Source organism: Zonotrichia albicollis, chromosome 3 (genome assembly GCF_047830755.1).
Source record: "Zonotrichia albicollis isolate bZonAlb1 chromosome 3, bZonAlb1.hap1, whole genome shotgun sequence".
Lineage (NCBI taxonomy): Eukaryota > Metazoa > Chordata > Aves > Passeriformes > Passerellidae > Zonotrichia > Zonotrichia albicollis.
Window position 1 is genome coordinate 35,183,574 of NC_133821.1, and position 18,066 is coordinate 35,201,639.

The window sequence follows — 18,066 nt, forward strand, 5'->3', positions numbered from 1 at the left end:
GTCTTGCAGTTAAGATTGTTTAATGACTTGATGCAACATAGGGGTTGGGACAAGTTGGGAATGTGGGTTCTTGGTCAATCCCAGTGCCACAGCTGTGTGTTGAGTCCCATGGCTTCATTTGGGTCCATAGTTGTGTGCCCTTGCCTTTTAGGCTTTATCATCTTCCACCAGGCAGTTTCCTAGTCCTTTCCCCTTGTATTAATCACAGGAGTTGCCTGGCTGACTTCATGCTGCAGAGCTGTGTTCAGCTGACTGCCATCTCTTTTTTTAGATCACTGCAGAGGTCGATTCCTCCAGTCGATCGGGAGCTGCTGGAAAAGAAATACACTACTGTAGTTATGTACATTGTTAATCCTGGGGAAAACACAGAAAACCAATTGTGTGCTGTCCTAATTATATGTGTTCTTATGAACCTATTAACCTTATCATCAACCGTTTCTGATGGTGAAAAAAAAGTGCTGCTCCTCCTTGTTTTTTGAATGGAGACACAGACTTCCCCTCCCCCCCCTTTTTTTAACTATCCCACTGTTGTCTGGAAATCTAAACTTTAATCCAGTTATTTAATATGCTTGCAAATCTCGAAAATAATAAACTATTTCAAGTATGATAGAAGAGTCAAAATACATGCAGTACAATATTCACAAATAGTTTTGTTTTGACATTTATCTTGCTGTAGTCGTTCTGCCAATTGGCTTCAGGCACAGCTACCAAAAGAATGAACACATGTTGCATTCATTAGTTCTCATCTGGCTGTGCTTCGTCTTGCAAGACAGACAAAATCATGATCACATTAAATAGATTGTAATGCATTTGTAATACGAGTTCCCTTCTGCTGAACAGAATGATAGCTTTGCAAAGCTGCTGCTTTTAAGCCATGATATTTTGCTTAGTTTTCATATAATGGATATGAGTATATTGCCAGTGATGTCATTGCTTTTTCGTCTCGAAACGATGTCATGTGAAAAATATTCCAATATAATACTGAGCGAACTGCTGCCCTCTTCTTCCCCCCTGTGTGAACTCCGCGTGTCGCTGCTCCTGTCACTCCTCGCGTCGCGCCGTGGCTGACGATAGATGGATGCGTGCCGTCTCTGACAGACACGCTTTGAGACAATAATGGTTTATCTGCATCTGCCGAGGGAGGGTACTGTCGTTAGTCAGGGCTGCTGGTTCTTTATGCCCGAGCACGGACGGACAGACGGATGCTGTGGACTGCTGATGGTCCGTGCGGCGCAGTGCCCCGGCCGTGAGCCCCGTGCGGCGCGGTGGCACCGGGGCCGGGCTGTGGGTTCCGATAGCTGCCGTTCCTGGTGGGGAGGGCGCAGGACCGTGCCCGTGTGCGGGCAGCTGCCGCTTTCCCTTTCGGGAGCGGCCCGGCGGGCTCCGCTTCCCGGCCGAGCAGGCCCCGGGGGGCCGCGGCCCCCGGCCGGTGCCGCAGCGAGCGCGCCTGCGGGCGGCCCCTCCCCGGGCCCGGCCCGGCCCGCCCCCGCCTCCCGCGCTCGCTCCGGGCCAGGGGCACGGGCGGCGGGACCGGCAGGGCTCGGTGGCCCGGGACCGTGTGCTGGGAGCCCGCCGGCCGGGCCGGGGCGCGGGAGCTCTCGCTGAGGCGCGGCGGGGCCGGCTCGGCGGCGCTGGCGGCCGGGGGGATGGAGGAAGGCTTGTCCTGCCTGGCCGCAGCCTGCGACCCCTCGGCGCTCGCCGCCTTCTGCACGGGTAAAGTACCGCGCTGCGCCGGAGGGCTCGCTCGGGGGGGAACCCCGGCGCTCTCCGCTCCGCCGTCCCCATCCCTGCAGGGGAGGAAGGGAAGCCTGGCAGCCCCGGGCAGGCTCTGCCCTGCGAGGTGTGAGAGCGGCTCCGCGCCCCTCGGCGGCCCGCAAGGTGTGCCTGCCCCGCGGCTGAGGGGCGCGCATCCGCACCGCCAGAAAATCGATAAAAGAAGGACAAGTAAATAAAATCGGGAAGTGTGCGGGTAGCGGAGGCTAATATAATAATGAAGCTAATGCTGGCTGGACAGGAGGCAGGGAGCAGCGCGGGTCCCTTTGGGCCGGGATGGGACGGGGAAGAGTTTGGATCGAGGGACCCTCGGCAGCCCCCGTGGAAGGGCGGGGGGCTCTGGCGAGTCCTGCCTTCCCTTTGGAGCGCTCGCTTTGCCCTCTCCGAGGGAAGAGCCGGAGCAGCCCCGGCGGGACTGGCGGGGCCTCGGGCAGGCAGGCGGCAGTGCAGGCTCGCTCAGCCTGCTGCGGCTTTCTCTGCCTGGGGAACCTGTACTTGCCCTTCAGAACTAAGGGCTGCTTCCTCGTCTCCCTTTGTTTTTACCAGTGTCATAGTAAAAATGAAATATTTCGGTGTATATCTCCTTTCTTTAAACAGCTGCTCTAAACACAGCCTTTCTTAAGTGCGAGTTAAGTAACTAACTGTAGCACTCTGACTGACTGTAGCTACCAAAACTATGGTTTTGAAAAGACCAACCAACCAAATAACCCTAAGCAAGAAATCCTATCAGAGATAAAGCGTGTTCCTCTTGTACACCTCTAGTCTGTTTCCCTGCGAGTGAGGCAGACATCAGCGAGCGCCCATTCTTTGTTTGCTGATTCATGTCGTGCGATCTGGATACAAACGCAGCATCTTGCCTGAGAAACTTACGGCCGAAAATACGATGGTCCACAGAAAAGTTTTCTTAAAAATAAAAACAAACTTAATGCATATTAAGTGCTTAATGCATAGATTTCTATGGGCATTTAGTGTAAGAAAGGAATGACCTTGCTATAGTGTATTTTGTTAAAGTGAGCGATGTGCACTGTACTTCATCTACTTCAGAATTCAAAGCATTTGGTTTAGAATTCAAGATGTTGCAACCCTCAAGAAAGAGGGGAGGGTAAATTGGAAATGTTAACATTTTAAGTGCTTCGTGTGATTTTTTTTTGCATTCTTGCAGAGATTTTTACTGTAGAGAAGAAAAGCTAATGTTTAGCTGTTTGTCTTCAGACCAAAATTCAGAACAGCATATTTTATGGCTATAGCTTGAGGCTTTGTTACCAATATGTAGAGGTTTATGTGACCAACATTTCCACTGACTTTAATGGCTTTTAACTGGGGCTTCTGTGATTGTCTGTACAAGATGTAATAGTGTCTCAAACTTCAGCTTGAGGCGTATCTTGAAGTTCCAAAGTGAGTGGGACATTATAGATTTACTTACCTTTGAGTTTTGTATAGAAATCCAACAAAATAAGAAGCAAGAAATGCATTCTTTTCTGAATCCACATGTTCTGTTTTAATTTTTTTCTGTGCCTTAAGAAATTATTTTTTCTAAAATCTTGATAAAAGACTGAGCATTTTGCTGGATAACAGCTGGCATTTGTAATTAAAAGAAAATGTGGCTTTGGATATTCTTAGCAAGGTAGTGTGTTTTGTTGATTTAAAACTTGATTCCTACTTGTACAGTTAAACTTATTATGCCTTTATATCCAACCTGTATGCCAGGTTTTCCAATGACTGCATTTTGGGTTGTGTGTAGAGTGCTAAGAAACTGGTATGATGGAGAATCAACAAGTGCTTTGTTCCTGTGAAATTTCTAACTTCAGCCTTGAGGGCTTTTAGCAAATTTGCACTGGTAACAAGTATGGAAATGCCTGAGATTAAGTTATAGAAAGTATCTTTTTTTTCTTCTTTTTGTTGGGCTGGACATGCTCGTTCTTGCTTTATTTAATGGAGCTTAAGGTTTTATACTAACAGTAGAGTAGGGTCAAGGTTTTGCATATTATTTTTTTAATAAATATCCTATAGTGATATGTTTTTCCATAGGAGCTTTACTACCTTTAATTGTGATTTTTTTTTTTTTGTGCACAGGTGTTATTGTACATACCTCTCATTGCCCATTTCTTGCCAAAGCTGAAAATTAATTCCAAATTCAGCAGTAAAGAACTAGCATTTCCTTTTAATACATAGGGTACAATGCTGATAGGCAGCTTAATCAAATTTTTTTAAAAGCTTGTCTAGTGTCAGTAGGAAAGATTTTTTTTTTTGTCTAATTAGCCTTTTATAATTAAAGCTAAGGCAAAGACGTGTCCCTTAGGAAGAGGATAGCTATCAGATTGGATATGGGCTGGAATTTATCTCAGACAACACAGATCAGGATAGAAATTTTCAGTTTGACCAAGGGGAATATTTACCTGCAAACAAATGTTCAGTTGGCATGCTTCTAGATTAAATATTTGCCTCCAGTGGCACTTGACATTGAAATTGGTATTTATATATGGGGGAAAAAACCAAACAAACTCCAGCATCCTAGTATTTTTAAGCTTGTTTGCCTTCAGACTGTTGATTTGTATGCATTTGTCTTTAATGTTAAGACTAGTGGAGAGTGTGCTTAGGGTTTTTTCCCAGTGGGGTTGGCCAGTTGCTGGAGGCATTGATGGCAAAGGTGGGGTTCTGTCTGTGGCTCTGCAGGGTTTCTCCAGGGTGGCACTGAGTCTGCCTTGGGCTTTGGCTGTCACTGTGCTGTGGAGGCCACCTCGGCTGGCAGTGGCTTTGCCACCTGCCTCGCTGGCAGGCAGTGACAGTGGCTGGCACATACTGCTCTTCTGCTGCCTTGCTTCCCTGCACAGGTGCTGGTGCAAAAGTATTCAATTTGAATTAGTGTCTGACATAAGGGACTGTGCTGTAAGTGTTTGGGTGTTACAGGAGCCTTTTTTTTTTTTTTCTAGTGCATGCAGGGCTGTGTGTACACAACATAAAATTTCAAATGCTATAGAAGTCAGGAGGGATTTTCATCTCACACTATTTACAAGCCCAGTACCTTGCCTCAATAAAGGTCTCGTTTCTTTAACGTCATAATTACCTTTTAAAACTGGAATATCATTTTTGGGTAACTTTTTTTCTGTTTTGCCAGTTAGCTGGCTCCCAGCAGTTCTAGGAACATGTATTAGTCATCAGAGGGGGGTTGAGGAGATAATAGTGCCTTGTGCAGGGTAATGGTAAGTGGTTTTTAGCAGTTGCAGAAAGTAATTGCAAGTTGAAGTAACTGCAAGCCACACTTGGAAGTTGCTGAAGTATCAGAATTGGTGAAATGTCAGAGGTGGAGTTGACGCAGCAAACTTGTCATTAAAGGTCAGCTAGAAAGGTTCTGACTGCAAGCACTTTCTCAGCACCAAGTCTTTGCTCTCAGATTTTGAGTACTGCCCCATCAAAGAAGTATCTTTATGAACGCCACATCACACCCCTGCTTGGCACAGAAAAGTGAGTTCAGCAGGAAAGAGGTGGCATTGGAAATTTCCCTCTTTCAGCAGGCTTCTTCAACCTGCTCCTTCTGCACAGAGCCAGAGCAGCTTTGAGAGCAGACCTTGCAAAGACATAGGGGGAAAGTGCTGGACATGCAGCTCCTGCCCTGTGAGCAGGGAATAAGGAATAACCAGACATGACAGCCATTAGCCACAGCTCTTTATTGTGTGATGAGAAGATGCCCTTGTGCATCATAAAAACACGATTTAGACATGTCTTCTGGCTTTGCTCTACTCTTCCAGCATCTTTTTGTTCTTTGTATGTTCTAAAAATGCATGAATTTGGGGTTTGCCCTTGTTTGCCTGTGAAGCTCTTCAGAAGCATTTAAAACCATGGGAATATCCACAGTCTAATTTCTGATACCTATGAAATGCATCAAAGGGAGTGTTTGCTTCCATGAGAATGTGGTTTGAGTTGACCCTTCAGGTTTTTCCATGATTTTATTATTTGGTAAATAAATGCCATGATGTCTTGATCGTTAAGGTATCTTTTGAGATTGCTTTCCTTAGATGATAGAAGTGAAAAAATCAGAGCTGCAGGTGTCGCTCTGAGTGGTTTGCACTGATGGTGTGCAGTTTCTGTGCTGGGATTATGTTGTGTGTGTCCTGGCAGGGGTTTGGCAGGAGCTGGCCAGTGAGCTGATCCAGCTGGAAACTAACTGGGGGTGCAAAAAGTTTTCTATCAGGTAGCCACCAAAAACTATGTCCTGAAGCTGATACTGGGGCAGAAAAAACAGCCTGATCCTTCAAGGAAGATCACTCCTTTTAACAGCAGCCCATGGTTTGACTGGCTTAAGAGCAATTGAAGCCATGCCCAAGACAGTAGTACTACAGACTGAATCAATATTAAAATTAGGACAATTTGCTGTTATGACTTTTGATTTGATCTTAATGTATGGAAACAAACTCGGTGTCTTCTAGTGTTTCTGCTTGCTTTCAGCTTCAGAGTCTTGAATGATTATTTATGAACAACATTGAACTGAAGAAAATATCTAATGGCTTTCACTGAAGAAATCTGTTTGCCCATCTTTACAATATTCTATGCATTTTTGCAATCAAAGAAACCTTTAGGCCTGTAATGACATGAAAAACTGCTGAGAAGAAAAAGAAATTTGACAAACTTTTTTCTTTAAAGGATGCAGTTCAAACTTTAGAAAATATCACTCTGTACTATAAATAATTCTAACTGCTTTGTTAGAATTTTGTTCAGTGGGGGCAGAGCTGTGCTCCTGGCCCTGCTGTGGCAGGGTCACTTGTCTTCTCCACCTTTCTGGGAAGTGTTCCCCAGCTCCCCCAGATGTACATGTTGCATGTCAGGGAGTTCTGGCATGAGAACTTTGTCCTGTGCAACTTGCAGGCTGCAAGAATGGTCACACCTACTTAGAGTGTGGGCTTGCACAGGAGTTGCAGAGGGCTCAGTGAAGGCAGAGACTTGGAGCATGTTGACACAGTGTGTTAGTAAATGTGGATTAGTAGGTTAAACAAGCTGGCATTTAGTCTTGAGTAAGAGCAGTGTGCTTGAGTAGTTACAGCATGGAAGCTGAGATGCTGTTAACTCTCTCTTGGGCTCACTCCCTGCTGATTTATTTGGCCATATCCCATGTTGCAACCCAAAAAAAACATATTTTGTTAAAATTAAAATAAAAGTTGTCAAATGAGATTATAGCAAAAGTTACAAGATGCTGAAAAGTAATAAAATAATTTTGTTTCTGTTTGTGTATTCTGTTGTGGTGGGAGGAATATTTTTCATGCATGAAGGATCCTGTTATTTTGGTTGGCAGTATTATGTGGAAATAGCATCCTCCTGGATGGTTCTTTTTTATGTATAAATAGCTGAATTAGCATAGCTAATGCTTAGTAAGTGTATGTGGAATTAATCAGTCCTAAAACATAAGCATTAGTGGAATGAACTAGATAATTCAGTGGTTTGAGATAATAGCTGCTTTCAGAATAACTATTATCTTTTTGGCTTTAGATTGTTCCCCGCACAGTTATCAAACAAATACAAATCTCCAGCGTTTAAAAAGGAGAATGAAATGAATTGCAAACACTGGAGACCTACAATATGTAGCTTTTTCCACTCAACTGTGAGTTGGAGTGTATTAGTAAAAAATCTGTAAACTTTATTTCTGTGGGTTCAGGCAGGCCTAACCTAGCATTGCTGTTCCTGATGTGTTACAAAGAACTGGAAGTGTTACCCAGTGATAACCAGGGAAGAGCTTTGGCATGGATCTGCAAGGGGCTGACAGCTGATGTGGCAGAGGCTCTCTGGTCGTGTTAGTGCTCTTGTACTTTTGCAGAAAAACCTGATTTTTTTTTTCTTAAATTGTGTCTTTTAGCAAATAAAAATTCCTCTTTCTGAGGTGGCTTTGATTGTTATTAGCTCTTGATTGATTAATGCCTTTATTTTGAGGAAGAAGAAAGTAAGTGGGGAAAAATGCAACTTGTAATTTGTGACACTACTGTTACTTAGTCCCAACCATATTCAAGTCTTGTTTTCCTGTTAAGTATTTGTAGCACTTGCAATATTTGTAGTACTGGGTATATCCATGATCAGTCACTATTGCTATTTGCAGGGCTATGTTTCTTTACCTAAAACCTGTTATTTTGTAGCAAATAGTAGGAAAAGAAACCTGAAGTTTTTTTTTATGCTTCAGAGACCCCATCTGTAGGAAGATCAGGTAAGTAATCTGTTTATGATACAAAATGTGATATACTTAGGCAACTTTGATAGACACATCCCTTTTGAGTGTTCAGAATTTGGCAAACATTCCACACAGAAGTGTGCTTCCCTACAGGGTCCTTTGAGAAGAAAGGAAAAAGCATCCTTATGGAAAGGCATTTTTCCTCCTAAGCAAATACCATGCACACATGCATGTGATTTATCAACAGTGACTGTGATAGTTCAATTTTGTGTAGGACTTCTACATAAAATATCTTCAAGGTGAAATTTTAGAAGGTCTTAGCCTGCCTATGCCAACCAAAGTGTTCTGCTCAGTGATTGATTTTTCTCTGGGAAGTTGTAGCATCATGTAACACTGTTAGCCGGTGTTTGTGCTTGCTTTGCTTCAGTTCTGAAATCTGCTTTGTGGTTTGGCCTAAATAAAGGTGAGACCTAATTCCTCCCTTTTCTGGGGAGTTTTCCATTTTAAGTGTAATAGTGCCAGGATTAGCAACTGAAATTATGTTTGAAACTGGCTTCAGTTTTATGTATTCATTTCTGCAGAAGTGGCCTAACTGCAGCTTTATAAAATATGTGTGCAGTGACACAGAGATGTCTGCCATGCTGTTCAAGAGTTCTTCCCTGTCATGAATTAAATCTCTTTCATTTCACAATTACCTCATTTGTTTATGGGGCATTTGTGGGGACTTGTTGATAGTGTCCTTGCTAAGGAGAGTGCAGCAACACTTGGTGACAGGTCTGCAAGCTGAATTGTCTAAAAGACCGTCTTTGCAAAATAACAAATGTTAATATTGATGTTTCTACAGCTCTTGAGAAGCAGTGTGTTGCAGGACAGTCAGTCTCCTGTCAGGCAGCAGCAGCCACAGCAGCAGGAAAGGTGTGAGCAATGCTTTCCACCCACACCTTGTTTACAGCTGTTACTTCACCAGGGCTATTTAACTGCTAACACAACAAAACAAAAGACCTTAGCTAAAGAACCAGTCAGTTTAATTGTATTTATGCTCAGTCCCCATTTTTGAGGGTGGCTGTTGACTTTCGCCAGCATAGATACTTCTTACTGCTCTCTGGCTTGTGTTTTCTCTGACACACAGTGGGCAGATATTCCATTTATTTCTCACTAGTTCCTCCTGTGTAGTAACCCAATTGGAGACTGTGACTAATGTGTGATGAGGAGTTGTAGGTAGATACCACCTTCCAGGTTGGCTGTGTGGGAGCCATGTGCTCCATCCTTGAAATCTAGCAGATAGCTTAGCTATGTCTGTAGTATGGCTGGTCTTTATGGAGATGGGTTAGTTCTTTTCTATGCAAAAAAAAAAAAAACAAAAAAAAAACCCAACCAAACCAAACTGCTGTGGATTTGGTTCCACCTGGAGTAAATATGAGCTGGTGTAGAGATGTTCCTCTAATACCAAAGCTGCAAGCAGTTGCAGAAGCTGTGGAAGCTTCTTGGTGGATGTAAACAAAAGCAGAATTTTGATTGCTGCTGTTGCAAGTGCTGTGTTGGATCAAGTTTGTGATTAGAGAGCTTTAGTCTCGTATTCCTAAAAAAGAGTGGATTTTGAAAAATACCAAAACCAAACCTTGTGTCTGTTCTTGCGTACATGACAGAGGAGAGGTAGAATGGCTGCGAGATGGTATCCCCTGCAGCAGGGAGGGTAACATTAGTGTTGCAGAGCTGGGATACGGGTGCCTTCTGCAGGAGATGCTGCCCAGGGGAATGGATGGATGAAGCATGATGGCTTTGCAAGCACAACCAGCTGCTCCTGCCCTGCTGCAGCAGAATGAACACTCCCACCTGGAGTACTGGAATGAACACTCCCACCTGGAGTACTGGAATGAACACTCCCACCTGGAGTACTGGAATGAATACTCCCACCAGAAGACTTGCCTCTTAGAGGCTATTTTTTTTTTATTTCAAGGGAGGGAGCAGATTGTCATCCTTAGGTTTTGGATAAGAAGATACAAAGAGGGACAGTAGCTCTTCAAGGTCAGTTTATCTTGGAGTGAAGTTCACAGTTGGTGTTTTACTGAATGGGCTCTGGTATGGAGGCGTAATAAAGCAGCGGCCACATAGGGCTGTGAGTAAGTGGAAGGAATTCCTATACCTGAAATACCAGAGAGCTAAGATAAGGCAGCAGTTGGGGAGTCTGTTTCAGAACAGGTTTTCCCTTTATCTGAGTCCTGTGACTTGGCGCGATAAGAGCTGTGAAATAGCGCTGTGTACGCCAGCGCTGGTGCCTCCCCCTGCTCGGGGGTAAGCACGTTTCTGCTGAGCACAGAAATGCTCAGATCCTGCTTTTTCCAGCAGTGCTGAAAGGGAAGGCTTTCCCTGCAGGGTAGATGAGTGTTTTGGGAGAAGGAGGTCTGTATTTCTTTGGGAAGGGAAATTAATACTACAGGCCAGGTTTCTATTTTTCTTGATGGAGTTTTGCATAGTGGCACTTAGGATAGATTGGCTTAGAATAGCACAGAATGAGATCAAAGAAACGGTTTGTAGAGTGGTATTTTTGATGTTACAAATTAGGTATTTATGAGTCCTGGGGGAAGGAAATGCACAATGAAGCAGCCAGTACAAAATTTAAGAAACGCTCCAACACTCATTTACAGGGATAATGTCTAACTTGATTTCTAGATAACAGAAACTAGAGATTATTAATTTGTGTGCCAGGATTTGAGATTAGTAGAATTTTGTAAGTAAACATTGCATGGTACAAGATAAAATGTATCCATAAAAGAAGAGGCTATTTTGCTTTGCCTGATGTTATCTCACTTAATGATTTCAGTGCTTTTCTGTTTTGCTGCTGAAAGGGTACTCTAGAATTGATGAGATTATAGCAATCTTAGAGTAGAAACTTCTTTCCTCTAGGGTAAAAATGTACTTGTTAAAAGCATACCACAAACAAAGACCCGGCTAGGTTAGTTGGCCAAATAAACAATAAATATTTAAGATATTGGAAGATTGCCATAAGTGTCAGATTGAAAGTATGTTGGTACTACTGAATTCAGATTCTTTGCAGCAGAGGAGATGTGCTGCCAGTAATGGGGAATGTTGGACTTCACCTGTGTTGTTGCAATCTAAAGATTGAATGTTTCGCAAACTTGGATTTATTCACGTGTTACTAGAAAAGTTTATGTTTTGGAAATAGAACTTGGATAATCAGAGGTAAGCTGTATGAATTGGGGCCTAAATTCTGGGAAAAAAAAATCTAAATATATAGACATTTCTTTGAGCATGAATTAGCACCATCACTCTGACAAGAGCAGTAATAAATAAGTGGTACTGGGTGGAGGGAGGGGTGCAGAGGGCGATGGGGAATCTGAGATTACTGTGAGTGCTCTTTTTTTTCTCTCTTTTTCCCTCCTTCCTCTCTCCCCCTTTCCATTTACAAGCCTCCACACCAACTTGCTTGCCTGCCACATAATTGCTAGTACCCGTCTGTGCAAATGAGTTTGCACAGTACTCCAGGAAAACCAATGTTTCAGATGGTCCCATGTTTCTCTGTGCATTTACTGGGCTTTGTGATGTTTTGGATAGCATACTTTTGTCTGAGCCTGTCTGTGGTTATCATCATTCATTGTGTTAAGCAGATCATTAATGCTGCCATCTTTTTGTAGATTTGGGCATTAAGGACATAAGGTTAAAGAAGAGTGTTCCAAGTGGGAAGTCAGACTGAACTTAAAAGTCAGAGTTAGGGTTGTCCTTCAAAACTATATTGAAATCATATAGCTAGTGAGATGCATGGAGGAGGTCATAGTCTCTTCCAAGTTAGAACTCTGAAAAGGTGATTCTTCCTATAAAAGTGGTTGGTATTTTGAATTAACTTTCTTTTCTTTATGTGTCTCTCTCTTATTTTTATGGGAATGCTCTGAATCTTGCTTCTTGAGAAATTGCATGCATTTAAGTGCTGACCTTGCTACAGCACTTAGGGTACAGCCCACTAGTGTTAATTAACCTTTAGGCAGTGTAGGATGATGAATTTCATTTCATTTAACAGATGAAGAGTGTCGTTAAAAAGAGATTAAGGTCAAAAGCATCTGCTAATTACCTCATTTTCTAATTAAGTAGTCTCCTAATTTGAAATTAGAAAAGCTTGTTTGTCAAAGTGCATAGGAAGGACTGCCCTGTACATGTCAAAGCCCTATTGCTCCTGGTGGGTTTACCTGTGAGAGCCGAGCACTTTTCCTCACTGAGCTCTGGGGATTTGGATTAGGCACAGCCTGGAGGTTCCTCTGCAGTGAGGCTTTGGGAGTGCAGGAGAGATGCTTTCCTTTTCTTGGTGTCTGTCCTGCTGTGGCCACCCTGGAGCCCCAGGCAGTGGCTGGCTGTGTCTCTGTCCTGCAGAGCTAAAGCCGGTTGATTTTCTCCATAGGGTGGCTTGGGTGCCATCTGGTTTTGGTGCAGGGAGCTCAGTGGTGAAGAGGAAGACTTTTGTAATGTGGTCCCTCTTCAGGATATGAAAAGTTGTTTTCTTAGAAAATATTAGCTAGATCAGTTTGGGCATTAGGGAGGATGGGGATTAATTTACAGAGTTTCTTGCTCACTTGTCACTTTTACATCAGCATTTTAGAATGGAAGTGTTCTAACACTTCTTGCAGAATATGAAATATTTCCAGTGAAGGAATACTGATCTATGTGTGCTAAAGTGTTAATGCATGTGTAACTTGCAGTAGAGCAGTTTATTGCGGCTGTCTCTGGTTTCTATGTGAATTTCCAAGCCTCTGTGTTAGAAAAGATGCCCCCTGCCCCTCTCCTTACTGTGACATGGAAATGGGGCAGCACCAAATATTGATAAGAGCTTGGGGTGGCTGGGATAGCTGCTGGGCTATTTATATGGAGGATCCCAAGTGGGTGCCCATAGCCACTGTGGATTCTGTGGGGTGTAGAGGTCACTGATTTGTAGCAGATGCAGTATTTTGGAAAGGGAAGGGCTTGTCTTGCGGGTTCAGGACCAAGCATTGGAGTGCAATATCAGGAGGCAAGCAATGTTAGGGGAAGAAAAGTACTTAAAACCACAAGGTTTATTAAGCAGTGGGTGGGGAAAACCCCATGAATGGTCTTACTCTTGAGATGCATCTCAATGGAGGTGGAGCTGATATGAAGTTGGGGAAAGATATGAGGCAGTGCCTGCATAATTATCTGCCTCTTCAAGTAATCAAATGGGTACCTGTGTCAAATGTGAGAAATGTCTGTCAGTGTTTGTTCTGGTTTTGCAGTCTGCCTATCAAAGCTAGCATCAGCAAGTATGAAATATGAAATTTTTGTGCCCAGTGAGTTATACAGTTACTGGAAACTTAGGCAAGCAGAACACTCATGCTGATCAGATATGGTATGGGTGGGGCTATGCCCTGTGAATCTCATGCTGATGTATTTCTAGATTATCTGTATTAAAAATGAGTGTTTGCAGCAGTAGATAAACAAGCTTATTACAAAAATATTTGTATTTTCTGTAATTTTTGGTTATTATTGGGTTATTTTTGTCAGGATGTTTTTGTGTCATCTTTTTATCTTTTTCCTGCCTTTACTTTTCCATGTCAGAAAAATAAAAATATACAAAAGCCTATGTGCACAAAGCTGTGTAGATTATGCAAGTAGAGCTACTAATTGTTAGATGTGAAGTGGTAAATCATCTTACATGTCAGAATAACTCTTTCAAATAAAGTTACTTGAAAACATGGATCATGTTCTTTATAATGTAATGATGCAGGCTCACAGACATGATCATGCTTCAGACTGGCCATAAAGCAGTCCACAATACCAAAGGCCAGTAGCAGCTGTTGCACTGCAGAATATTCATGGGCTTCAGCAAAATCATCTCATGGATCATCTACAGACAAGTAAAATACTGCTTGCTGTGGACTTGTGATCAAAAGGCTTTGTGGAATGGCTAGTGTAGAGTAATTTTTTTATTATTATTAATAATTACTTGTTGGGGATAAAATCAGCTGGGTGTATGAGACATTAAAAAAAATCTCATGTGCTGTGCGAGGAAGACAGTCTTGATGTGATGGTCCTCGTGCAACATCAATCCAGAGCAAATGAGTGGAGAGTGTTCTTGACACATGTGTTCATTCAAGACAGTGTGTTCTTCCTGAAAACCTGAAGAAATGTCTTTGAAGGACACAAATTTAAGGTTTAGCTAGTGTTGGAAATGTTAATGTACTGCGCTGTCTACAGTCAGTGACTTACCTGCACCTATCTCAGAATGTCTGCATTGTTATTCTAAAAAGAAAATAAATTTATGCTTTTGTCACCAGTAAGAAGTGTGAGATCAAGCAGTGCATTGGTTTTAATTTGGTGTAGGAAAACTGGAAGGTTAGGGAAAAGAATGAAAAACTAGCAAAGGAAGCCAAAGATGTGTGAGGTGATTGAGAGAGTTAAAGGCCAGAGTCTTGCACTTGCAGGAGGGGAGAGCTGGGGAGAACTTCCCACTCCACTTCCATGCCATAAGCTCTAGGTTCTAGGATAATGCAGTACTTTTGGGTTGTGGGGGAGTTCTTTGGATCCTCTGTGTTCATGTTGTGTGCTTTAATTACTATTCTTGGATTCTTCCCATGACTCACATCCTTTACAAAACTGAGATAATTTTGCATGTACTGGCATTTGGAGGAGATACTGTGAGCAAAAGTATGGAGCCTTAATTCTGCTTTTTTTGTTGTTGCTAAAATTCTGAATTACAGATATGGAACATGATTCTTGATCTTTGCACCTTGTATAAGGTACTCTTAAGACAGATGATCTGCAGAAAACTGCAGAGAGTTTTCTTTCTCATAATTTATAGGAAAAATAAATTTGTCTGGTATCTCTCTGGAAATATAAGCCTCATCCAGAGTCAAATTTTTCAGTGCTCTTTAGAACAAAAATTGGAAGTTATAGAAATATATACTTTCCCTCACATGTGAGTGGATCATGGTCCTCATGAGAAAAGGTTCCTTGGGGACGCTTATCTCCTGAAATTGTCAGCCAGATCTTTATACCAGTCCCAGTAATTTCTGTTCCTTTTCCCTAATAAAAGACTCTTACCACTCTGAGCAAAATACAGAAAATGCTGTGGGTGCCTTAACAGCCAGGGGTTTGAAATTACCTGTGGTTTATGTGGCTTTATTGGATAAAACACAGGATTTTCCACCCTGTGATTTAAATTTCCATGGGATGGAGTTTGTAGAATTTGTTTTTCTGAAATACTGCTTACGTCTACAATGAATTCCTTACTTAGATGTAGTCAAAGCTGGGAGGAATTGACTCAGAGGGGTGATAATGGATGCTCTGGATTTGTTGAGGGTGCCCAGAATAGATGGTTCAGTAGTAAGATTTTTTTTTTTTTTCAAATGTAGCCAGTTCAACATTCTCCTAGGCAGCAAATGATGAAGGGTGATGCTGTTCGAATGCTGGTACCCTCACATGCCTGCTAGATGAAGTGTGATGAGTGATATGTGGTTTGGAAGGTTTGTTAAGCACGATGACTGTGTCCTGGATACTCCTTTTGGAGCTCCTGGCCCAGGCTGAGGGGCAGTTTGAATTGCTGCCTTGGTGGATCTGCTAGGAGGGGTTTGGTTCCTGGGGCTGTGAGGAGTCCCACACAGAGTCACCTGCTGCTCAGTGCTGAGAAATGAACCCTCATTTCTAGAGTCATCCCTGAGTCTCATCAGTACCAAATACAAGCATCCCATGGATATCCCTTCTTACTCCAAAAGCAAGGGAAGAGTTGATAAATAGCTAAAAATAAAAAAATCAGACTGATGAACTATGAAAAATAACAGAACATCTTGTTTTGAAGTTGTAGCACTGTATGGTTAGACGTAGAATGTTTTTATTGTCATTGAGTGCCAGTACTCTTACCTTAAACCAGCTTTTAAGACTGAAAAACCTTGGATTCACATCTATGTGGATGTCTCCTCACTGCTACCAGTGAGCACTGTAGATGGGGCTTTTTGTCCACACTGGATCTTGTTCCCAGCATGTCCCTTGAAGGCATAAATCCTCAACAGCTTAGAAAACATGACCAGCACATCAGAAATTGTGATGCTTGGTTATAATAAGAATAACCAGATAACTAAAAAGGTATTTTTAAAATGAATCAAATTAATTAATCAATAGTTGACTGCACTTACAAATTACTTGCTCTATTTGCCTAACTGGTTTCCCTTTTAAAATAAATTTCTCTCTGGTTTAATAAAAGAAGAGCAGCTTATGGAAGGCCTGGATAGATGTGTGTCTATGTCTGCACAAGGGAAAGGACAGATGTTCAGTAGTGGGAGAAGAGGAAGGGAGGAGATGGGTTTTGCCTCCCATTGACTGACTTTGTTCTTGCATAAGAGCTGTTTCCTCTCTGAAGGAGGAGGGCATGTCCTTGAAGGAAGGTTTTTTTTCCTTGCTTGAACTTCTTTTGAAGTAGTAAAACATAAAATATGTTTTAAATGAAAGAGTAATCTGAAAGATATTGTGAAAACTTCTGTGAAGAAAAGGTGTAATTGTGCAGATTTGTCAGAATGATCTCATGGATTCCAGCTTTGTTTACTTATAGGGCATCTTCTTTTAAGATAATCCTTGCTGAATTACTTTTCAAGACACTGCCAAGAAGGGCATGTTGGAATTCAGTTGAATGTTTGCTGTAATGGGTGAGATATTTGGATTGGGAATTATTAGTTTTAAGTCTCTAATAGTTGCCAGGGTAATATATGGTTGTCATCACTTGAAACAGATGCTACTTCTCTAGAATGATAAAGAACAATGAAATGTCTTCCAAGTGTGCTACTGTATTCTTTGATCAACCAAATTAGTCTTGATTTCCCAGTAATATCCTTGCCCTCCAGCTTCTTTCAGTGTCACCTGTTGTCACCTGTGCCCTCTGCAATGCAGAGCAGCCACTGGTGTTTTGGAGCCTCCCGTTGTACAACAGGACACATTGCTTTGCCTGGTTTGGAATCAGCTGGGTGGCTCAATCTTCTTGGCTTTCTCCTCATGTCCCATTTCCCTAATTGTGTCCCCTGACAAACGATTGGGTTGAAGTTGAGTTTGAGGGTCCTTCTGCCTCTGTGTGCTGTGCCAAGGCTTGAGCTCCCCAAGGAGAACATTGGTCAGCTCCTCTGCTGTCTCACCGGAGGTGTTGAGGAGGTCAGAGCATTGCAGCTCACCCTCACAGGGCACTTGTTCTTCAGAGTTCTAGCTAGTGACAGGACTGTACCTTTGGGAGCTGCAGCAGCCAGCTAATGTGGCTGCAGCACCCCAATTTTGGGGTGCTGGGGTTCAACAGCAACAGTTTGGGCAATGTTAGTAGTTCATGGGAAATAAAGATGTCCAGGGATGTGCAGAGCATTTGCTTCTGTACTCATCAGAGAGACTGGTCAGCAGTGGAACCTTTCCTGGTTTGGTAATTATGCTTGTTTGGACTCTACACAGGGAGCAGAGTAGTATTTGGCTTCTAAAATTATGATTTGACATAGCTACTTATTCCTTTTACAAATGTTTTATAGTGATCTGCTGTATATTTATGCAGCCTGGGAACATATCCATAATTTATCCATTATAATGGATAATATCTATTAATTGAGGACATTGGCCAACAAAATAAGCAAAAAAAAAAAATTAAACTGGGATGAGTTTCCCCCCTTTTTTTTTTCCCCTCCTCTTTTTTTTAAGGAAATGTCAAACTGCTTTTTTCTGTTTGGACTGCTACTCAGTGTAAGAGAAGTTAAAATGTTTATAATATTTTGAAAATAATTGTTCTCTGGAGTGTTCATTCTGTCTAGTCCACTGCAGCTAATACTTGCAGGACAGTAGAAATATGAATTATATGGTATTTTAAGTCCATTTGCTTTCCTGAATTAAAACCTTTTCTTCATGGATTAATGTACATTTACCTTGGTTCCTTTTTGTATGCCACATAGGTGTGGATGCACGTAGGAACTTTTCCCAGCTCCTTAAAACTGATGGGGGTTTATGTTTTGAACATGAAGGCTTTAATAAAAGAATCTTACATAGCCCTTCCCAACCTGGGGTAGGTGTCACAGGTCTGGGTTTGTAAAGTCCTGCTGAGAAAGCATTGGGTGTGCTGGGCTGTGGGGTTATTCAAATCAATTTTCTGTGTATAGGGAGGTACAGTTATGGAT

At 42.4% G+C, this 18,066-nt stretch overlaps 1 protein-coding gene across 9 annotated transcripts in view; it reads left to right on the forward strand.

The window, feature by feature from the left end:
* EML4 (EMAP like 4) overlaps positions 1–18,066 on the forward strand; it is a 147,656-nt gene that overhangs the window by 59,132 nt on the left and 70,458 nt on the right. Inside the window, exon 1 of one of the 9 annotated variants that reach the window (XM_014264389.3) lies at positions 1,003–1,144. The exons of 3 other annotated variants lie outside the window; for them this stretch is intronic. In XM_014264389.3, the coding sequence (XP_014119864.1) occupies positions 1,117–1,144 (28 nt within the window). In that variant the 5' untranslated portion in view covers positions 1,003–1,116. Of the gene's footprint in view, positions 1–1,002; positions 1,222–1,460; positions 1,714–18,066 lie in introns of those variants that run through there. 5 more of the 9 variants (XM_014264393.3, XM_074537158.1, XM_074537157.1 and 2 more) reach the window with 5 other exon arrangements.